The sequence below is a fragment of the Pongo pygmaeus genome, chromosome 20, assembly GCF_028885625.2.
Source record: "Pongo pygmaeus isolate AG05252 chromosome 20, NHGRI_mPonPyg2-v2.0_pri, whole genome shotgun sequence".
NCBI classification, from domain to species: Eukaryota; Metazoa; Chordata; class Mammalia; order Primates; family Hominidae; genus Pongo; species Pongo pygmaeus.
Window position 1 is genome coordinate 49,468,669 of NC_072393.2, and position 23,612 is coordinate 49,492,280.

Here is a 23,612-nt window from a genome sequence, read left to right on the forward strand (position 1 = left end):
CTACCTCCATTTCTTTTTTTTTTTTACTAGAGACTGGGTTTCTCCAGGTTGCCCAGGCTGGTCTTGAACTCCTGGGCTCAAACAACCTGCCTGCCTCAGCCTCCCAAAGTGTTGAGATTACAGGCGTGAGCCACTGCGCCTGGCCTACTATCTCCATTTTATACTTGGGGATACAAGCTGAGGAGGACAAATGCACCCAAGGTTGGCTGGGCACAGAGGCTCAGGCTTGTAATCCCAGCACTTTGGGAAGCCGAGGCAGGTGGATTGCTTGAGATCAGGAGTTCAAGGCCAGCCTGGGCAACATGGAGAAACCCCATCTCTAATAAAATACAAAAATTATGCCAGGCGTGGTGGCACACACCTGTCATCTCAGCTACTCCAGAGGCTGAGGCAGGAGGATCTCTTGAGCCCAGGAGGTTGAGGCTGCAGTGAGTCTTGAATGTGCCACTGCACTCCAGCCTGGGCGACAGAGTAAGACCTCATCTCAAAAAAAAAAAAAAATGTAACCAACATCTACACATGTTGTAAGTGGTAAAATGCAGGCTTCATTCTCTCAAAAGTCCATGTTCTTAACCATTGCGTATACTGTCACTATAAGCCAGGAAGTACCCAAAAGATCATTCTAAATGATAGTAACTTTAATGGTGAACACTGATAGGCCACGTGCCAGGCACTCACACACATTGACTCATCAGAGCATCACAACACCCCATTATTATTCCTTCCATTTTACAGATAAGAAAACTGAGGCCTAGAGAAGTGAAGTACCTTACCCCAGGGCTAAGTGGGAAGTGGCTCAAAAGCAAGCCGGTGTTCTAATCCAAGGTGATGAGAAGACCTGCCCCAGATAGCTGTGTTTGTTTTTGATCTTGTGAGTTAGAAATCTTGTGGGCTTCCGGGCTGGGTGCGGTGGCTCACACCTGTAATCCCAGCACTTTGGGAGGCCAAGGCTGGTGGATCACGAGGTCAGGAGATCAAGATCACATTGGCTAACACAGTCAAACCCTGTCTCTACTAAAAATACGAAAAAATTAGCCGGGCATGGTGGCATGCGCCTGTAGTCCCAGCTACTTGGGAAGCTGATGCGGGAGAATTGCTTGAACCCGGGAGGCAGAGGTTGCAGTGAGCCGAGATCGTGCCACTGCACTCCAGCCTGGGCAACAGAGGGAGACTCCACCTCAAAAAAAAAAAAAGAAAAGAAAAAGAAAAGAAATCTTGCAGGCTCCCTGGCCTCTCCACAGGACCAGAACTCCACCCCTTTCGGCCCAGAAACCCAATTGGTTCCCCGAGAAAATAGGTAGAAGTCAGACTCACATTAAAAAAAGTTTTATTTAGGAAGCTCCAGGGAATGGGGTGGGAAAGGAGAGGTGCAGTGTCATCGCTGCCCTCTCCTCCCGCCTAGTGCATTAATACTGGATGGGAGCATCTGACAGAAGTGAGATCAGGTAGTGGGTGTCTGCACCCCACAGCGCATGTTGGCTGGAACAGCAAAGTCTGAAAGGAAGAAATCAAGGTTAAAACTAAGGGGCCTAGGCAGAGTTCCAGGCCCCACTGGAGACCCAGAAATCCTAGGAACCTTTCCTCTTCAGGAAACTAGAGTTTTGGTCCTGAGCCCACTCCTTCCCTCAGACCCAGGAGTCCAGTACCCCAGCCCCTCCTCCCTCAGACCCAGGAGTCCAGTCCCCCAGCCCCTCCTCCCTCAGACCCAGAGTCCAGACCCCCAGCCCCTCCTCCCTCAGACCCAGGAGTCCAGGCCCCCAGCCCCTCCTCCTTAAGACCCAGGAGTCCAGGCCCCCAGTCTCTCCTCCCTCAGACTCAGGAGTCCAGGCCCCCAGCCCCTCCTCTCTCAGACCCAGGAGTCCAGTCCCCCAGCCCCTCCTCCCTCAGACCCAGAGTCCAGACCCCCAGCCCCTCCTCCCTCAGACCCAGGAGTCCAGGCCCCCAGCCCCTCCTCCTTAAGACCCAGGAGTCCAGGCCCCCAGTCTCTCCTCCCTCAGACTCAGGAGTCCAGGCCCCCAGCCCCTCCTCTCTCAGACCCAGGAGTCCAGGGCCCCAGCTCCTCCTCCCTCAGACCCAGAAGTCCAAGCCCCCAGCCCCTCCTCTCTCAGACCCAGGAGTCCAGGGCCCCAGCTCCTCCTCCCTCAGACCCAGAAGTCCAAGCCCCCAGCCCCTCCTCTCTCAGACCCAGGAGTCCAGGGCCCCAGCTCCTCCTCCCTCAGACCCAGAAGTCCAAGCCCCCAGCCCCTCCTCTCTCAGACCCAGGAGTCCAAGCCCCCAGCCCCTCCTCTCTCAGACCCAGGAGTCCAGGTCCCCAGCTGCTCACCTATCTGCTGAGGTTTAGGCAAGTTCAGGTTGCCCATGATTTTGACAAACTCCTCACAGCTGAGGGTGAGCCGAGGGTTCAGAGTCCTCTCCTCCTCCACAGTGGACACTGTGAACCCTAGTGGCCAAGGGAGGGGAAGGAAAGTCAAGGAGTCCAGTGCCTCAGGCCTCTCAGAACTACATTCCCCAGGAGGCCTTGGGTGCCTCTCTGGCAGGGGCCTCTCTGGCAGGGGCTCTTCCCAGAGTATTCCTAAAATAGCTTTCCCTCCTCCATGGGCACTGCGGGAAATTTAGTTTTCCCCCAGTTCCCTAAGCTCCACAAGTAAGGCCCAGGAAAATCCATGCCCTGCAGAATTCTAGGCATCTGGCAGTCACATGGTTTCTATATCCACACACAGCAGGCTCAAGCACTTTATCTTTTTTTTTTTTTTTTTTTTTGAGACAGGGTCTTGCTATGTCACCCAGGCTGGAATATAGTGGTATGATCATAGCTCACTGCAGCGTCAACCTCCCGGGCTCAAGCAATTCTCCTACCACAGCCTCCCAAATAGCTGGCAGCATGCCACCATGCCTGGCTAATTTTTTGTATTTTGTAGAGGCAGGGTTTTGCCATGTTACTCCGGCTGGTCTCGAACTCACTCCTGGGCTCAAACGAGCCTCCTGCCTTGGCCTCCCAAAGTGCTAGGATTACAAGTGTGAGCCCCCTTGCCCAGCCTCAAACACTTAATTTTTTTGGGCCAGAGAAATTTCTGAGACTGGTCGTCTTCACGCCCTACAAGGATTACAGAGATTTACACTCCGCTTTCAAAGTTACGTACGCCCCACATCTCTTCCAGGAAGCCCTCACCATGGTAATCGTGAGCAGGGTAGATCAGACAGTCGCCTGGAAGTGTGAAGATCTTTTCATGGACCGAGTGGTACAAGGTCTTGGCACAGCCTGGGGAAAGAAAGATCAGAGGTCAGTGGATCAGCAGGACAGAAGACTCTAACCCCTTCCTTCAAGAAAAGGGTAGGAGGATAAAATCACTATAGCTAAACCCTCTCCTTCGTGTCCTGACAATATCCCTCTATCTAAGTAGAGAACAGGGAAAGGCACTCTAGGCAGATGGAACAGCATATACAAATAATTAAGGAATGGTGAGAAATTCAGCATGGCTGTAAATAGGGTTGGAATGACACCATGCAGCACCAAAGAGTGTCATTTGTGACATTGGCTGTCACCCAGGGGATGTCAAGTAAGGGTTCTGAACAAGGAAAGTGGACTAGAAGGTAAGAAACTGAAGACAAAGCTGGGTGCAGTGGCTCATGCCTGTAATCCTAGCACTTTGGGAGGCTGAGGCGGGTGGACTACCTGAGGACAGGAGTTTGAGACCAGCCTGGCCAACATGGCAAAACCTTGTCTCTACTAAAAATACAAAAATTAGCCAGGCATGGTGACGCATGCCTGTAATCCCAGCTATTCGGGAGGCTGAGGCAGGAGAATTGCTTGAACCCAGGAGGCAGAGGTTGCAGTGAGCCGAGATCACACCACTGCCCTCCAGCCTGGGAGAGAGCGAGGCTCTGTCTCAAGAAAAAAAAAGAAGAAGAAGAAGAAAGAAACTGCAGACACAAGGCCCAGGAGGAGAGTGTGAAGCCATGGTCCCCACAAGCAGCTCTGAGTCCTAAGTAGCGGGCAAACCTCTCTTCCACCTTGCATTTCAGCCTAAATCCTTCAGCTTCCTGACTGTACTGTGAATGGATAAATGGGAGACTGGGAGCCTTGGAGAGAAAAAGACAGAGACTGAGATGCAGAGATAAGGAGAGAGGGAAGAGGGAGGAAGAGGCCTGGGGATGTGGCTTCCATGGCCATCTCATCATGGCTTCTGTCTTTCCCTCTCATCCAGCCTCACGTCTCCCCACAAGGCAGCTAAATTCCAGGCCTAGTGTTAACCCCACATTCACACACATGCTCAAAGGATGACCCAACCCTGAGATTCTGAAACTATACTCCCTTTCTACAGGGAAGCTCCTAAATCTAACTGCCCCTAGCAGCTAGACTCCAAATGGATCATTCATTGCTCCCTGGCAATTAAAACTGCTGGCTTTAACAACTTCTTTTTTTTATCTTTTTTTTTTTTTTTTTTTTTTTTGAGATGGAGTCTCACTCTGTCACCCAGGCTGGAGTGCAGTGGCGCAATCTTGGCTCACTGCAACCTCCACCTCCTGAGTTCAAGTAAATCTCTGCCTCAGCCTCCCGAGTAGGTGGGACTACAGGCACTCACCACCATGGCCAGCTAATTTTTGTATTTTTAGTAGAGATGGGGTTTCACCATCTTGGCCAGGCTGGTCTTGAACTCCTGACCTCATGATCCACCTGCCTTGGCCTGCCAAAGTGGTGGGATTATAGGCGTGAGGCACCGTGCCCAGTCCTTTGTATTTTTTTTTTTTTTCAGCTATATTTGTTTCTTAGAGAGGGAGTCTCACTATGTTGCCCAAGCTGGGCTCAAATAGGTAACTAACACACCCCTGAATCTAACTGTCCCCCAACAGCTAAGCCCCTGAATCTAACTCTTCCCATACTCTAGCATGGGGGTCCTTAACCCTGGGCACCGGTCTGTGGTTTGTTAGGAACTGGGCTGTGCAGCAGGTGGTGAGTGGTGGGCGAGTGAGCAAAGCTTCATCTGTATTTACAGCCGCTCCCCATCACTCCCGTTACCACCTGAGCTCTGCCTCCTGTCAGATCCTCAGCATTAGATTCTCATAGGAGCACAAACTCTGTCGTGAACTACACATGCGAGGGATCTAGGTTGCGTTCTCCTTATGAGAATCTAATGCCTGATGATCTGTCACTATCTTCCATCTCTCCCAGATGGGACCATCTAGTTGCAGGAAAACAAGCTCAGGGCTCCCACTGATTCTACATGATGGTGAGTTACATAATTATTTCATTATCTATTGCAATCTAATAATAAAGTGCACAATAAATGTAATGCATTTGAATCCCCAAAACTATGCCCTGCCATGGTCCATGGAAAAATTGTCTTCCACGAAACTGGTCCCTGATGCCAAAAAGGTTGGGGACCACTGTTCTAGCAGGTAAACTCCTTGAATTTAATACTGAAGCCCCCTAAAAGTCTAATGTCCATCCATTCATTCTTGTAACAGATACTTCAACACTTGACACACATGTAACTATATGAAGATCTTGGGCTGGATAAAGGAGCTGGTCACCTTGCTGGAAGTCTGTCCGCCCACACCCACGGATCAACAGGGCATCTCCAGTGAAGGCCATGCTGTGGTCATTCAGGATGAAGGTGACACAGCCTGGGGTGTGGCCAGGGCTGGCCCTGGTCTCCAAGGCCTGGCATGGGTGGAAGAGTACAGAGATAGTCACCAAGAAGCCTTCTAGATGAAACTGGCCTTCAAAGCCCCACCCTACCCCAGGGTCTTATCTAGATAAACATTTTGGTAAAAAATTTAGATTCCCAGGCCGTAATCTTATATTATCAGAGTAAACTCCAAGTGGATTAAAGATTTAAATGCACAAAAAATAAAACCACAAAGCTGTGACACACAACAACAAAAATACAAATAATATCTGACCTCTGGTTAGGAAGGTGATATGGTTTGGCTGTGTCCCCACCCAAATCTCATCTTTAATTATGGCTCCCATAATCCCCATATGTCATGGGAGAGACCAGGCAGGAGGTAATTGAATAATGGGGGCAAGTTTTTCCCATGCTGTCTCATGATGATGAATAAGTCTCACGAGATCTGATGGTTTTACAAAGGGCAGTTCCCCTGCACACACTCTCTTGCCTGCCACTATGTAAGACAGGCCTTTGCTCCTCCTTCGCCTTCCACCATGATTATGAGGCCTCCCCAGCCATGTGGAACTATGAGTCCATTAAACCTCTTTTTCTTTATAAATGACCCAGTCTTAGGGATGTCTTTATTAGCAGCATGAGAAAAGACTAATACAGTAAATTGGTACCAGTAACGTGGGGTGCTGCTATAAGGAGATATGAAAATGTGACTTTGGAACTGGGTAACAAGCAGAGGTTTGAACAGTTTGGAAGGCTCAGAAGAAGACAGAAAAATGTGGGAAAGTTTGGAACTTCCTAGAGACTTGTTGAATGGCTTTGACCAATATGCTGAGAGTGATATAGACAATGAAGTCCAGGCTGACATGGTCTTAGATGGAGATGAGGAACTTTTTGGGAACTGGGGTAAAGGTCACTTTTGTTATGTGTTAGCAAAGAGACTGGCAGCATTTTGCCCCTGCCCTAGAGATCTGTGGAACTTTGAACTTGAGAAAGATGGTTGAGGGTACCTAGTAGAAGAAATTTCTCAGCAGGAAAGCATTCAAGAGGTGACTTGAGTGCTGTTAAAAGCATTCATTTCAGTTTTGTGTATTCACAAAGATATGGTTTGGAATTGGAACCTATGTTTAAAAGGGAAACAGAGCATAAATGTTTGGAAAATTTGCAGCCTGACAATATGATGGAAAAGAAAAACCCATTTTCTGAGGAAAAATTCAAGCCTGCTGCAGAAATTTGCATAAGTAACGAGAAGCCAAATGTTAATCACCAAGACAATGGGAAAAATGTCTCCAGGGCATGTCAGAGGTTTTCACAGCAGCCTCTCCCATCACAGGTCCAAAGGACTAGGAGAAAAAAATGGTTTCATGGGCAGGGCCCATGGCCTTGCTGTTTTGTGCAGTCTCAGGACTTGGTGCCCTGCATCCCAGTTGGGGCTAAAAGGGGCCAAGTACAGCTCAGGCCATTGCTTCAGAGGGTGCAAGCCCCAAGCCTTGGTGGCTTACACGTGGTGCCGGGCCTGCTGGTGAACAGAAGTCAAGAACAGAGGTTTGGGAACCTCCAGCTAGATTTGAGAGGCTGTATGGAAATGCCTGGATGTCCAGGCAGAGGTGTGCTGCAGGGGTGAAGCCTTCATAAGGAACCTCTGCTAGGACAGTGCAAAAGGGAAATGTGGAGTGGATCAAAGTCCCTACTGGGGCACTGCCCCTAGTGGAGCTGTAAGAAGACGGCCATCACCCTCCAGAACCCAGAATGTTAGATCCACCGACAGCTTGCACCATGTGCTTGGAAAAGCCACAGATACTCCACACCAGCCTGTGAAAGCAGCCAGGATGGGGGCTGTACCCTGCAAAGCCAGAGGGGCAGAGCTGCCCAAGACCATGGGAACCCACCTCTTGCATCAGCATGACCTGGATGTGAGACATGGAGTCAAAGAAGATCTTTTTGGAGCTTTAAGATTTGACTGCCTCACTGGATTTAGGACTTGCACGGAGCCTGCAGCCCCTTCATTTTGGCCAATTTCTTCCATTTGGAATGGATGTATTTACCCAATCCCTGTATCCCACTGTATCTAGGAAATAACTAAACTTGCTTTTGATTTTACAGGCCCATAGGTGGGAGGGACTTGCCTTGTCTCAGATGAGACTTTATTTTGTTGTTGTTTTTTTTTTTTTTTTTTTTTTTGGAGACAGAATCTCACTCTGTCACCCAGGCTGGGGTGGAGTGGCACAATCTTGGCTCACTGCAACCTCTGCTTCCCAGGTTCAACCAATTCTTGTGCCTCAGCCTCCCAAGTAGTTGAGACTACAGGCATGTGCCACCATGCCTGGCTAATTTTTGTATTTTTAGTATAGACAGAGTTTTACTATTTTGGCCAGGCTGGTCTTGAACTCCTGACCTCAGCTGATCTGCCTGCCTTGGCCTCCCAAAGTGCTGGGATAACAGGTGTGAGCCACCACGCCCAGCCTCAGATGAGACTTTGGACTGTGGACTTTTGAGTTAATGGGGAAATGAGCTGAGACTTTGGGGGACTGTTGGGAAGGTATGATTGGTTTTGAAATGTGAGGACATGAGATTTGGGAGTGACCAAAGTGGAATGATACGGTTTGGCTGTGTCCCCACCCAAATCTCATCTTGAATTATAGCTCCCATAATCCCCACGGGTTGTGGGAGGGACCCGGTGGGAGGTAATTGAATCATGGGGGTGGGTTTTTCCCATGCTATTCTCATGATAGTGAATAAGTCTCACAAGATCTGATGATCTTACAAATGGCAGTTCCCCTGCACATGCTCTCTTGCCTGTCACCATGTAAGCCATGTCTTCGCTCCTGCTTTGCCTTCCACCATGATTGGGAGGCCTCCCAAGCCATGTGGAACTGTGAGCCCACTAAACCCCTTTTTCTTTATAAATGACCTAGTCTTGGGTATGTCTTTTTTTTTTTTTTTTTTTTTTTTTGAGACAGAGTCTTGCTCTGTTGCCCAGGCTGCAGTGCAGTGGCACAATCTCAGCTCATTGCAACCTCTGCCTCCCCAGTTCAAGCAATTCTTCTGCCTCAGCCTCCTGAGTAGCTGGGATTACAGGCATGCACCACCACACCTTGCTAAATTTTATGTTTTTAGTAGAGATGGGGTTTCACCATGTTAGTCAGGCTGGTCTCAAACTCCTGACCACATGATCTGCCTGCCTTGGCCTCCCAAAGTGCTGGGATTACAGGCGTGAGCCACCACACCCAGCCTTCATGTATGTCTTTATTAGCAGCATGAGAACAGACTAATACAGAAGGGATATTCAAATGTGATACCTAAAGTGATAAATCATTAAGGAAAAGATCAGTCAGAAGGTTCTGAATGGCAGCAACACCATAAACAAAATCTAAAGAGAACCAATATGCTGGGAAAATATATTTGTAACATATACATACCACACAGTGGTCAATACACTTAATATACAAACGGATCTTGCAAATAAATTTTAAAAAGGTAAGCACACTAATATAAAAATGGAATACCCAACAGTCATTAAAAGCAATACTGTTGAAATAAAATTCAATGTTTTACACTTTTAAAAATAAAAAATAGGCAGTGGAGGCTGGGTGCTGTGGCTCATACTTGTAATCCCAGCACTTTGGGAGGCCGAGGCGGGCAAATCACCTGAGGTCAGGAGTTCGAGACCACCCTGGCCAACATGGTGAAACCCCATCTCTACTAAAAATACAAAAATTAGCCAGGCATGGTGGCACGTGCTTGTAATCCCAGCTACTTGGGAGGCTAAGGCAGGACAATTGCTTTAACCCGGGAGGCAGAGGTTGCAGTGAGCCAAGATTGCACCATTGCACTCCAGCCTGGATGACAAGAGCAAAACTCCACCTTAAAAAAAAAAAAAAAAGAGTGAAAAGGTAGCCCTCAGAGTGGGAAATGATATTTACAAACATAAACAGTAGTCCTTCCTTATCAACAGGGGATATCTTCAAGACCCCAGTGGATAACCTCAGATAGTACAAACCCTATAAATACTGTTTTGTTTTGTTTTGTTTTGGACGGAGTCTGGCTCTGTCACCCAGGCTGAAGTGCAATGGCATGATCCTGGCTCACTGCAACCTCCCCCTCCTGGGTTCAAGTGATTCTCCTGCCTCAGCCTCTCAAGTAGCTAGGATTACAGGTGCCCACCACCATGCCCAGATAATTTTTGTATTTTTTTAGTAGAGACAGGGTTTCACCATGTTGGTCAGGCTGGTCTCAAGCTCCTGACCTCAGGTGATTCACCCGCCTCAGGCTCCCAAAGTGCTGGGATTACAGGCGTGAGCCACCGTGACCGGCCAATACTATGATTTTTTTAATCTGATAACCAAGAAGGCTACTAAGTGATTAACGAACAGGTAACATACTCCTATATACAGCACGGATACACTGGACATAGGGATAATTCATGTCCTGAGTGGGATGGTGTGAGATTTTATCATGCTACTCAGAACGATGTACAATTTAAAACTGACTAATTGTTTATCTCTGGAATTTTCCATTGAATATCTTCAGGCTATGGTTGACCACAGATAAATGAAACCACAGAAAGTGAAACCACAGGTAAAGGAGTTGTACTGGACCCAACAAAGTTCTTGGATCCAGAACATATAAAGATCATCTACAAATCAAAATTACTGGGCAGTTTCTACTAAAGCTAAATCTACACATACCCTGTGGCTCAACCCTTGGTATACATGTGGTCCTTGACTTAAGATGGTCTGACTTTTCTTTTTTTTTTTAACCAGAGTCTCACTCTGTCACCCAGGCTGGAGTGCAGTGGTGTGATCTCGGCTCACTGCAACATCCGCCTCCCGGGTTCAAGCGATTCTCCTGCCTCAGCCTCCTGAGTAGCTGGGATTACAGGCACCCACCATCACACCTGGCTAATTTTTGTCTTTTTAGTAGAGATGGGGTTTCACCACATTGGCCAGGCTGGTCTCAAACTCCTGACTTCAAATGATCCATTTGCCTCATCCTCCCAAAGTGCTGGGATTACAGGTGTGAGGCAGCCACCATGCCTGGCTTTTTTTTTTTTTTTCTTTGAGATAGAGTCTCTTTCTGTCGCCCAGGCTGCGGAGTGCAGTGGCATGATCTCAGCTCACTGCAACCTCAGCCTCCTGGGTTGAAGTGATTCTTGTGTCTCAGCCTTCTGAGTAGCTGGGATTACAGGCACGCACCACTGTGTCTAGCTAATTTTTGTACTGTTATTTAGTAGAGACGAGGTTTCATCATGTTGACCAAGCTGTTCTTGAACTCCTGGCATCAAGCAATCTGCCCACACTGGCCTCCCAAAGTGTTGGGATTACAGGTGTGATGTGCCCGATGACTAACAATTTTTTGACTTTACAATAATGTGAAAGTGATACATTTTATTTCTTTTTTTCATTTGTCTTTTTTTTCCTTCAGTAAAGATGGGCTCTCACTATGTTGACCAGCCTGGTCTTGAACTCCTGGCCTCAAGCAATCCTCCCATCTCAGCCTGGGATTACAGGCATGAGCCACTGCACCCAGCCAAAAGTGATACACTTTCAATAGAAATCATATTCCATGCACCCATACAACCATTCTTTCACTTTCAATACAGTATTCAATAACTTACATGAGATATTCAACACTCTTGTATAAAATACAAGGCTTTGTGTTAGATGAGTTTGCCCAACTGTAGGCTAATGTAAATGTTCTGAGCACTTTAAGGTAAAGTAGGCTAACCTATAATGTTCAGTAGGTTAAATGTATTAAATGCGGCCAGGCGCGGTGGCTCATGCCTGAATCCCAGCACTTTGGGAGGCTGAGGCAGGCAGATCACAAGGTCAGGAGTTCGAGACCAGTCTGGCCAACATAGTGAAACACCGTCTCTACTAAAAATACAAAAATTAGCTGGGTGTTGTGGTGTGCACCTGTAATCCCAGCTACTCGGGATGCTGAGGCAAGAGAATCGCGTGAACCCGGGAGGCAGAAGTTGCAGTGAGCCAAGATGGCACCACTGTACTACAGCCTGGGCGACACAGTGAGACTCCATCTCGGAAAAAAACATATATATGTATAAAATGCATTTTTTTAAAGACAGGGCCTTACACTATACCCAGGCTGGAGTACAGTGGCGCAATCACATCTCACGGCAGCCTGGAACTCCCAGGCTCAAGCGATCCTCCCACACCAGCCTTTCCAGTAGCCGGGACTATAGGCGCACCACCATGCCTGGCTAATTTGTTTTTAATTTTTTGTAGAGACAGGGTTTTGCAATGTTGCCCAGGCTGGTCTCAAATTCCTGGATTCAAACTATCCTCCCACCTCAGCCTCCCAAAGTCCTGGGATTATAGGCATGAACCACTGTGCCCAGCCTATGATTATTATTATTATTATTATTATTTTGAGACGGAGTCTCGCTCTGTCGCCCAGGTTGGAGTGCAGTGGCATGAACTCGGCTCACTGCAAGCTCCGCCTCCCGGGTTCACGCCATTCTCCTGGCTCCGCCTCCCGAGTAGCTGGGACTACAGGCGCCCGCCATCATATCCGGCTAATTTTTTTTGTATTTTTTAGTAGAGACGGGGTTTCACCGTGTTAGCCAGGATGGTCTCGATCTCCTGACCTCATGATCCGCCCACCTCGGCCTCCCAAAGTCCTGGGATTATAGGCGTGAGCCACCGCGCCTGGCCTTATTATTATTAACTAATACAAAAATATCTACAACCTACTTCAGTTCATAGGAAAGAAAAGTTTTAATAAGACAATTAAATGACACACCATAAGGAAACAATCGAACACGTCCAGAATGTGGAATATTTTAGAAGACAGCATGTCAGGAAGCTTCAAAAGTCAATACCCTGGAGGCCAAGCACAGTGGCTGATACCTGTAATCCTAGCACTTTGGGAGGCCGAGGCAGGTGGATTACTTGAGGTCAGGAATTTGAGACCAGCCTGGTGAATATGGTGAAACCCCATCCATACTAAAAATACAAAAATTAGCCGAGGCTGGGCACAGTGGCTCGCCTAATCGCAACACTTTGGGAGGCCAAGGCAGGCGGATGACCTGAGGTCAGGCGTTCAAGATCAGCCTGGCCAACATGGTGAAACCCGGTCTCCACTAAAAATACAAATATTAGTCAGGCGCGGTGGTGATGTCTGTAATCCCAGCTACTCGGGAGGCTGAGGCAGGAGAATTGCTTGAACCCGGGAAGCAGAGGCTGCAGTGAGCCGAGATCGCACCACTGCACTCCAGCCTGGGTGACAGAGTGAGACGCCGCCTCAAAAAAAAAAAAAAATTAGCTGAGCCTGCTGAGCATGGTGGCACATACCTACAGTCCCAGCTACTGGGGAGGCTGAGGCAGTAGAATTGCTTGAACTTGGGAGGCAGAGGTTACAGTGAGCAGAGATCATGCCACTGCATTCCAGCCTGAATGACAGAGCGACACTCCGTCTCAAAAAAAAAAAAAAAAAAGTCAATATCCTCAGCCTGGGTGACAGAGCGAGACTCTGTCTCAAAAAAAAAAAATAAAAATAAAAAAGTCAATATCCTGGGGCAAAAGGATATGAAACTGTTCTAGATCCAAAAAGATTTTTTAATAAATAAAAAAAATAAAATAAAAAGAAAACAAAACAAAAATAAAAGAAGGAAAAAGAAAACACATACACACACACAAAAGAGACTAAATAGACATAATGGCCAAACACTAAGCTCAACTGCATCCTGGTTCCTAAAAACAGCTGTAGGCTGAGCACCGTGGCTGACACCTATAATTACAGCACTTTGAGTCACCGAGAGGGGAGGATCATTTGAACCCAGGAGATTGAGACTAGCCTGGGCAACACGGTGAGATCCTATCTCTACCAAAAAAAGAAAGAAAAAAGAAAAAAAAAGCTGTAAAAATTATTCCTAGGGTAATTGGAGACATCTGAACACAGGCTGAATATTTAATGATGATATAAAGTTACTGCATATTGGCCGGGTGTGGTGGCTCACGCCTGTAATCCCAGCACTTTGGGAGGCCGAGACGGGCAGATCACAAGGTCAGAAGATCGAGACTATCCTGGCTAACATGGTGAAACCCCGTCTCTACTAAAAATACAAAAAAAAATTAGCTGGGCGTGGTGGTAGGCGCCTGTAGTCCCAGCTACTCAGGAGGCTGAGGCAGGAGAATGGCATGAACCCAGGAGGCACAGCTTGCAGTGAGCCGAGATCGCACCACTGCACTCCAGCCTGGGCGACAGAGGGAGACTCCGTCTCAAAAAAAAAAAAAAGTTACTGCATATTTTGTTAGACGTGACAAAGGTTTTGTAAAAGAGTAAGTCTCAAAGTATAGCCTAGAGAACCCTGACAGTCTGCAAGATCAAAACCATTTTTGGACTTTTTGCCCATTTTCACTCTCATTCCCCAAAAACATTTGGGGGAGACGAGCGCAGTTCTAAAAGTTTCATGACCTATAGTGACATAATTGCTCTGATGGCTGATGAAATTTGTGCTTGTGTATTCTTTTTTTTTTTTTTTTTGAGACAGTCTTGCTCTGTGGCCCAGGCTGGAGTGCAGTGGCATGATCTCATCTCACTGCAGCCTCTACCTCCTGGGTGTTCAAGTGATTCTCATGCCTCAGCCTCCTGAGTAGCTGGGATTACAGGAGCGTGCCACCATGCCCGGTTAATTTTTGTATTTTCAGTAGGGACGGGGTTTCACCATGTTGGCCAGGCTGATCTCAAATTCCTGACCTCGGGTGATCCGCACACCTCAGCTTCCCAAAGTGCCAGGATTACAGGCGTGAGCCACCGCGCCCGGCCTGTGCTTGTGTATTGTTATATTTTGTACTATTATTTCAATGTAGATTTAAAAAAATTCAAAATAAGAAATTGTGGGTGGGGAACACATAACATCTTGACCTAAAGCAGCCTTCATTGTCCCTGAAACTTGTCGAGTGATTTCCGCAACAGCCCAGCCTGCCTAACCCCAAATGCTTTCAACAAATTCATTCTTCCCTTCCATGATGCATCATGTCCGTGACACATCCCCAGAGCTTTTCTTTCATCTGTTCCCTGCAGCAGCTACACCTGAAACTACCCCCATCAAAGAAACATAACCCAGAAGGGATCCTGTAAAGCATTCAGCTTGCTGGCCTTGGAGTTCCCAAGGCCTACACTGCCCCCTGGTGGCAAGTAAGCTCTCAGCTTCTTTTCCATTTGGTTCCCAAGTTCTTTCCCTTCATTACTCAAAACTATAGTAAACCCCTCTTATCTGCCTGGGATACATTTCAAGACACGGAGTGGATGTCTAAAACCGCAGATAGTACAGAACCCTACACTCTATGCTTTTTCCTATACATACGCACCTATGATAGAGTTTAATTTATAAATTAGGCACACTAATAAATCAATAATAACTAATAATAAAATAAAACAATTACAGCAAGGCATGATGGTGCATGTCTGTAGGCCCAGCTACTTGGGAGGTTGAGGTGGGAGGATCGCCTTAGCCAGGGTTCAATACCAGCCTGGACAACATAGCGAGACCCCATCTTAAAAAAAGAATAGGTCGGACGCAGCAGCTCAAACCTGTAATCCTAGCACTTTGGAAGGTCAAGGCAGGTGGACCACTTGAGGTCAGGAGTTCGAGACCAGCCTGGCCAACATGGTGAAACCCCATCGCTACTAAAAATATTTTAAAAATCAATTAGCTGGGTGTGGTGGCACTTGCCTGTAAACCCAGCTACTGCTACTCGGGAGGCTGAGGCAAGAGAATCGCTTGAACCCAGGAGGCAGAGGTTGCAGTAAACTGAGATTGTGCCACTGTACACCAGCCTGGGCAACAGAGTGAGACTCCATCTCAAAAGAAAAAAAGATGGAGTGATGGATGGATAGAGATGTACACTGTAAAAAAAAAAAAAAAAAAAAATTTAAGCCTGGTGCGGTGGCTCACTCTAATCCCAGCACTTTGGGAGGCCAAGGAGGGAGGATTGCCTGAGCCCAGGAGGTCGAGGCCAGCCTGGGTAATGTGGCAAAACTCTGTCTTTACAAAAAACACAAAAACTAGCCAGGAGTGGTGGTGCACACCTGTAGTTCCAGCTATTTGGAAGGCTGAGGCAGGAGGATCGCTTGAGCCAGGAGGTAGAGGCTGCAGTGAGCTATGATTGCACCACTGCACTCCAGCCTGGATAACAAAGTGAGACCCTGTCTCAAAAAAAAAAAAAAAGAAAAAGAAATTTCAGCTTTTCTCTATGCTTGAAATTTTTCATAATAAAATGTTGGAAGACAAATTACTTGTTTCACAATTTTAAAAGGAGGAAGTATTGAAACCCACACTTGAGCCACATAAGAATCAATGGTGGAGCTTTTAAAATATGCCAATTCCTTGTGTCCACCCAGAACAATTAAATCAGACCCTCTGATTCTAAGGGACCTGGGGGATCAGTGTTTTCAGCAGTACTTCTCTAAGCCAGCATATTTAACAGGCAAACCTAACTTTCTGAATCGGCTGCCCTGTGGCAGCTAAGATGTTCACTTCTCAATCATTGTTTATTAAAAAAAGAAAACTCGGGCCAGGTGCGGTGGCTCACACCTGTAATCCCAGCACTTTGGGAGGCTGAGGCACGCAGATCACTTGAAGCCAGGAGCTCACGACCAGCCTGGCAGTATGGCGAAACCCCGTCTCTAATAAAAACACAAAATTTAGCCAGATGTGGTGGTGCGCACCTGTAATCCCAGCTACTGGAGAGGCTGAGGCAGAAGGATCACCTGAACCTGAAAGGCGGATAGTGAGCCGAGATTGCGCCACTGCACTCTAGCCTGGGCGACAGAGTGAGGCTCTGTCTCAGAAAAAAAAAAAAAGAATTGCTCCTGTTTTGGCAATCCACTGCCTTGTAGTGTCATCATGTATTAAGCAGTCCCCTGCTGTGTACTTTGTCCCCTGCCCTACACCCCTGCTGTCTTTTGTGCACATGAGCAAGGGTGTCTCTGGGCTTCACACCTAGAAGGGGAACCTCTGGGTTGGAGACCCTGAGGGCAGCCAGCTAATCCTTGAAACTGCCTCAAGAGGAAGGTGCTGTGATAAACCCTGTGTTTTAGCGCAGGGAACTAAGGCTCCCAGAGGGACACAGAGGTTGCAGTGAGCCGAGATTGTGCCACTGCACTCCAGCCTGGGTGACGGAGTGAGACTCTGTCTCTTAAAAAAAAAAAAAAGAAAGAAAACTCATTCTACACTGAAACCACTTAAATTTGTCCCACCTTTTGTGTAAGACGAACAACCAGTTCAAGAAACTGGGAGTTTCTATGAAAGTTAAACATTTGTCGACTCAGTGACCCAGCAAATCCAATCCTTAGAATTCAGGACAATGTTCCCCAAGATATTAGCAGAAGAATCTTCATAGCAGCATTATTCGTGGTAGCCAAAAACTGAATAATCAGAAGGAAAATGGGGTGTAGTGGCTCATGCCTGTAATTCACTTTGTACTTTGGGAGGCTGAGGCAGGAGGATCGCTTGAGCCTAGGAGCCACCACAACCTGCCCATTTTGTAGGGCAAAAATTATGGCCAGTGGACCAAATTTGGCCTGCCATCTGTTTTTGTAAGGCCTGTAAGCTAAGACTCATTTTAACTTTTTTTCACATTGAAAACTATCAAAGTAACATGTAAAAACTAGATGGAGCTCACACCCGTAATCCCAACACTTTGGGAGGCCGAGGCAGGAGGGTTGCTTGAGGCCTGGAGTTCGAGACCAATCTGAGCAACACAGCAAGACTCAGTCTCTACAAAAAATTTTTTAAAAATTAGCTGGGCATGGCGGCACATGCCCATAGTCCCAGCTACTCAGGAGGCTGCGGTAGGAGGATCACTTGAGCCCAGGAGTTGGAGGCTGCAATGAGCTATGCTCATGCCAGTGCATACCAGCTTGGGCAATAGAACAAGAGCCTGTCTCAAAAAAATTAAAAAAAAAAAAAACCTATATGAAATCCAAATTTTATTTTTTAATTTTATTTTTTATTTATTTATTTTTTTTATATATTTTTTTGAGATGGAGTTTCACTCTTGTCACTCATGCTGGAGTGCAATGGCACCATCTGGGCTCACTGCAACCTCCACCTCCCAGGGCAGGTTCAAGCGATTCCCCTGCCTCAGCCTCCTGAGTAGCTGGGAATACAGGTACACCCCACCACGCCCAGCTTATTTTGTATTTTTAGTACAGATGGGGTTTCACCATGTTGGTCAGGCTGGTCTTGAACTCCTGACCTCAGGTGATCTACCCACCTCAGCTTCCCAAAGTGCTGGGATTACAGGCATGAGCCTGGCCTGAAATCCAAATGTAGAGGCCACAAATAAAGTCTTATTAGAACACAGCCATGCCTATTCATTTATGCAATGTCTGTGGCTGCTTTCATACCACAATAAGAGAGCTGAGTAGCTGTCACAGAGACCCTACTACCTGTAAAAACTGAAAATATTTACCATCTGGTCCTTCACAGAAAAAGGTGGCCAACTGCTGCTCTATAGCAATAAGAAGGAAAGAACTCCAAGTATAAACCAACATCATGTAGAGTGGAAAAAAGGCCAGACACAAAAGAGTACACTGTATAAGTCCTGTTTATAAAGTCAAAACAGGCAAAACTGGCCTGTGGTTAAATGCATCAGAAGAATGGTGCCTTAGGAGGGCAGTCATTGGCCAGAAAGTGAAGCAAGGAAGCCTTCTGGGGTGATGGGCAAGTTCTGTATCAGGATCTGGGTAAGTACTCATGCACATGTATAATATGTGGACTCACTTCATTCCATGAACATTAACAACTCGGTTTTGTTTGTTTGTTTGTTGAGATGGAGTCTCGCTTTGTCACCCAGGCTGGAGTGCAGTGGTGCGATCTTGGCTCACGGCAACCTCTGCCTCCCGGATTCAAGCAATTCTCCTCCTGCCTCCTCAGCCCCCTGAGTAGCTGGGATTACAGGTGCCCCACCACCATACCGCTTAATTTTTGTATTTTTAGTAGAGACACGGTTTCACCATGTTGGCCAGGCTGATCTCAAACTTCTGACCTCAAGTGATCCGCCCACCTCAGCCTCTCAAAGTACTGGGATTACAGGCATGAGCCACCGTGCCCGGCATTTTTTTTTTTTTTTTTTTTTTTTTGAGATAGGATCTTGCTCTGTCACCCAGGCTGGAGTGCAGTGGCGTGATCACGTCTCACTGCAACCTCCACCTTCTGGGCTCGAGCAATCCTCCCACCTCAGCCTCCTGAGTGGCTCAGACTGCAGGTACACGCCACCATGCCCTGCTAACTTTTGTATTGTTTTGTAGAGACAGGGTCTCGCCATGTTGCCCAGGCTGGTCTTGAACTCCTGGGCTCAAGCAATCCACCCGCCATGGCCTCCTAAAGTGCTGGAATTACAGGCGTGAGCCACCACACCCAGGCTAACAATTCATTTTTTTAAAGTAGAAGGAAAAATAAAGGAGAGAAAAATGGACCCCCATCTCCAAAATCTCAGACAAGCCAGGCATGGTGGATCACGCATGTAATCCCAGCACTTTGGGGAGGTCAAGGCGGGCAGAACACCTGAGGTCAGGGGTTCAAGACCAGCCTAGCCAACATGGTGAGACCCCATCTCTACTAAAAATACAAAAATTAGCCAGACATGGTGGCATGTGCCTGGCATCCCAGCTATTTGGGAGGGTGAGACAGCAGAATCACTTGCGCACAGAAGGCAGAGGCTGCAGTGAACTGAGAGCTTGCTATTGCCCTCCAGCCTGGGTGACAGAACAAGACTCTGTCTCAAAAAAATAAATAAAAATGTGGCCGGGCGCAGTGGCTCATGCCTGTAATCCCAACACTTTGGGAGGCCAGGGCGTGCAGATCACCTGAGATAGGGAGTTGGAGACCAGCCTGACCAATATGAAGAAACCCCGTCTCTACTAAAAATACAAAATTAGCTAGGCATGGTGGCGCATGCCTGTAATTCCAGCTACTCGGGAGGCTGAGGTTGCACTAAGCTGAGATAGCGCCATTGCACTCCAGCATGGGCAACAAGAGCAAAACTCCATCTCAAATAAATAAATAAAACAAAAAAATTTAGCTGGGCTTGGTGGCTCACGCCTGTAATCCCTGCTATTTGGGAGGCTGAAACAAGAGAATCACTTGAACCTGGGAGGTGGAGGTTGTAGTAAACCAAGATCGCACCACTGCACTCTAGCTTGAGCAACAAAGTGAGACCCTGTCTCAAATTAAAAAAAAAAAAAAAAAGTTGCCTAAGGCTGAGGGGGGAAAAGGGAAGGATAGGAGTGATGGCTAAGGGGTGTGGGGTCTTTTTGGAGTAATGGAAACATTTTCCAATTAATGGTAGTAATGGATGTACAACTCTGAATATACTGAAAGTCATTGAATTGTGCACTCGAAATAGATAAATCATATGGTATGTGGGTTATATCAATAAAGCTATTAAGCCTGGGCAACATAGTGAGATTACAGCTCAACAAAAAATTTAAAAATTAGCCAGGTATGGTGGCAGGTGCTTGTAGTCCCAGCTACTTGGGAGGCTGAGGCAGGAGGATCACCTGAGCCCAGAAGGTCAAGGCTGCAGTAAGCTATGATCCCACCATTGCACTCCAGCCTGGGTGACAGAGCAAGACCCTTTCTCAAAAACAAACAAACAAACAAACAACAACAACAAAAAAGGGTGGGTGCAGTGGCTCATGCCTGTAATCCCAGCACTTTCAGAGGCCCTGTAATCTCAGCACTTTAGGAGGCCAAGGTAGGAGGCTCACTTGTGCCCAGTAGTTCAAGACCAGCCTGGGCAACATAACAAAACCCTGTCTCTACAAGAACATACATAAATTAGCCAGGCGTGGTAGTGCATGCTTGTGGTCCTAGCTACCAGGGAGGCTAAGGTGGGAGGATCACCTGAGCCTGGGACGTCAAGGCTGACTGCACTCCAGCCTGGGTGACAGAGACTCAGTCTCAAATAAAAAAAAAAAGAAAAGAAATAAAGAAAGAAAAAAAAAAACACTGAAGCTAAATCTACCATAGCTAAACCCTTCGTTCATTTCAAGACCTGTTTGTTAGCACCTATTATGTACAATGTACATACATGTACAATGCATTTTTGCCTGCTTCCAGAAAAAGGCTTGAAATAAAGCTTCTGTAACCATTGTAGCTAAACTCTCTTCCCACACACAGCCCTCATTTCCTCTAAACATTCTGACTCAAATGAACTGTCCCTATTTGGCAAAACTCTCTAACCGGGAGGCTGTCTTCTGTCACCTGACATTCTGTCCCCAAAATCAGCCAAACTTTATTATACATCTTTAGCAATTGATCAGAAAAATGCCCTGCCAGCTGTTTCCCTTTCTCTCAGGGCAACTCCCCTGGCCCTCCCCCCTATGGCCTGGTTGCAATTTTGGCCGGAAACCTGCTGGTGCCTGTGGCAAAGAAAGTGAGGAAGGCAGGAACCTTTAGAACTTCCCAGTGTGAGGCAACGGCAGGGCTAGGACTAGGGTGAGGCTGTTGGTGCAAGATTTAAGGAGGCGCTCACTCACAGGTGGGGACCCTGCACTTACAGGACCCTGAGAGCGAGTGCCTCCTTAAATGTTGCACTCCAGGGTCCTCACAGTCCTTATCCTAGTCCTGGGTTCCGGGTTCTAAGCACCCAGATGCTCCTTCCTCAAACGGAGGTTTCCGCAAGACAGGACTGGGCCTCTTTCCTTCTCAGCCCTGCCCTCAGAATTCCAGCCCCTAATTAACTTTTATGGAGATGCATGCCAGGCCAAAGAGCTGCCCCTAAGCTTTAGGAAGGAAACTCCTTAAATGCTGTTGACTTAGGAGTTCCGCCAGTGCCCCACCTGCCCAGAGCCTCTTGCCCCAGTGCCCCACCTGGGTTTATGGTGCCCCCCTCCCAGAAATATGAGCTCAGGGGTCAGAAAGCCAGGTCCTGAGGTCCCTCCTCCCCAAGGACTCAGGATCCCAGGCCCCCAGTCCCCTCTTCCCTTAAGTTTAAGGAGTCCAGGCCACCACCCTCTTGGGGACCCAGCACCCAACTCACGAAGCGCCCGAAGCGGATGGAGTCTCCATCCTCAATGTGCAAGTCAGCCTGGGCCCCACTAAGGCGGGAGATGACAGACTGGCAGCCAGGGAGGAGGGAACGGAGCAGCCCCGAGCCTGTAATGTGGTCCGCGTGGCAGTGGGTATTCACTGGGAGAGAGAGGAGGGACAGGTCCAGGAGGGTACAGAAAGGACCTGGTTGTCCCAGCCCAGATCCTTCTCCCTCAGACTCAAGAGTTCAGGGCCCCAGCTTCCCATTCCACTGACGCTGCAGCCCAGCCCCTCTGGGATCCAAGAGTTTGGTCCCTGGACTGACCAGCATACAGCAGCCGCAGCCCCAGCTCCTTGATCAGCTGGGCATCCCGAGGCGCTGTTTCCAGGACCGGGTCGATCAGAACGGCCTCCCGGGACTCTCTGTCACCCAGCAGGTACGTGTAGGTGCAGCTCACGGGCTCGAACATCTGGGAACGGGGGACCCAGGTGAGAGCGCAGAACCGGACTTCCACCCACTGCAGGCCAAGTAGTCCAGACTGACTCTATCCTCTTCCTAAGATCCAGAAGCAGAAACCCCAGCCCCCTCTTTCCCCCGGAGTCGGGAGTCTGGAGCCCCACTACCTTCCCCTATCAGAACAAAAGAGTTCCAACTTTCTAACATCCCAAAATCAGGGTCCCCAGCACGTTCTTTCATAGAGGACCCAGGGGTCCGGCTCCAAGCCCAGAGGCCCCCAGACCACTCACCTTTAAAGGACCCAAGAGTCCAGCCCTAAACCTCTACCCCGCTTTCCGCAAGATGCAGGCGTGGGTCCCCCCGGATCTCTCCCTATTAAGAGACCCCGGAGTTCCGTCCTTGCTGCCGCCTAGCGCCCAGTAGTCCCCTCCTAGGTCCAGCCACCCGCACCTGCCGCAGGAGGATGGGGGCTCCAGACCCGCCGCGCTGGCTCAGCTGCCGCCGGGCGACCCTCAATACAGCCTCCGCCATCGCGCCCACTGCGGCGTCAGGAATGAGCGGATGCCGAGCGCCTGCAGGAGCCGGGCGCTACGGCACTGACCCGGGGAAGGGCGGGGCGGGGCGGGGGCGGAGCACGCCTTAAAGGGGCCACGGACGCCTGGGGCAGTGGGCGGGGGACCGCCGAGCTGGACTGGGGCTAGGGCGAGACCGAGGAAGTCAGAGTGCAATGCCTGGACGCTCTGAGACCCAGAGAAAACAGAGAACAGGGAGACATTCAAAGTGCGAGGGACAGACGCTCAGAGACACACAGACATACTCATGTAGGAACAGAGATAGGGAGAGAAGTTGAAACCCAGGGAGAGGCCCCAGTACACTCATAGCCTCGGGGCCGTTTTTTTTCCTTTTTCTTTTGTTTTATTTTGAGACAGAGTCTCGCTCTGTCACGCAGGCTTGAGTGCAGTGACTCGATCTCAGCTTACTACAGCCTTAAACTCCCAGGTTCAAGCGATCCTCCAACCTCAGCCTCCCGAGTAGCTGGGACTATGGCACGTTGCCACCACACCCGGCATTTTATATATATATACACACACATATATATATATACATACATATATATACACATATATACACATATACACATATACATATATACATACATATATACATACATATATACATATATACATACATACATACATATATATATACATATATACATATATACATATATATATATATATATATAAAAAATTTGTTTTTTGCAGAGACGGAGGTCTCACTGTGTTGCCCAGGCTGATCTCGAACTCCTGAGCTCAAGCGTTCCTCCCACCTTGTCCTCCCAAAGTGCTGGGATTACAGACGTGAGCCACCGCGTCCCGTGGGGCCGTTTTCTAGCAGGTGGTAGGATAGTCACGATTAGAAAAAGATGTTCGGTTCCGGGAGGCAGAGGTTGCAGTGAGTAGAGATGACGCCACTGCACTCCAGCCTGGGCCACAGAGGGAGACTCCGTCTCAAAAAAAAAAAAAAG

The 23,612-nt window shown here is 48.1% G+C and overlaps 1 protein-coding gene across 4 annotated transcripts; it reads right to left on the reverse strand.

Moving 5' to 3' along the window:
* Positions 1 to 1,310: 1,310 nt before the first annotated feature.
* On the reverse strand, positions 1,311 to 22,933 carry ETHE1 (ETHE1 persulfide dioxygenase). Of its 4 annotated transcripts, XM_054463447.2 has the most exons (7): positions 22,535 to 22,933; positions 21,953 to 22,097; positions 21,638 to 21,786; positions 5,533 to 5,662; positions 3,170 to 3,259; positions 2,324 to 2,440; positions 1,311 to 1,494 (listed from the first exon to the last, which is right to left on the reverse strand). In XM_054463447.2, the coding sequence occupies exons 1-7, from the start codon at positions 22,613 to 22,615 to the stop codon at positions 1,442 to 1,444; spliced, it is 765 nt and encodes a 254-aa protein (XP_054319422.1). In that variant the 5' UTR covers positions 22,616 to 22,933; the 3' UTR covers positions 1,311 to 1,441. The 4 variants fall into 4 exon arrangements, with proteins under 4 accessions (XP_054319422.1, XP_063514095.1, XP_054319423.1 ...); XM_063658025.1 differs by having other exon boundaries at positions 1,311 to 2,440; positions 22,535 to 22,694; XM_054463448.2 differs by lacking the exons at positions 21,638 to 21,786; positions 21,953 to 22,097 and having other exon boundaries at positions 22,535 to 22,692.
* Positions 22,934 to 23,612: the final 679 nt, after the last annotated feature.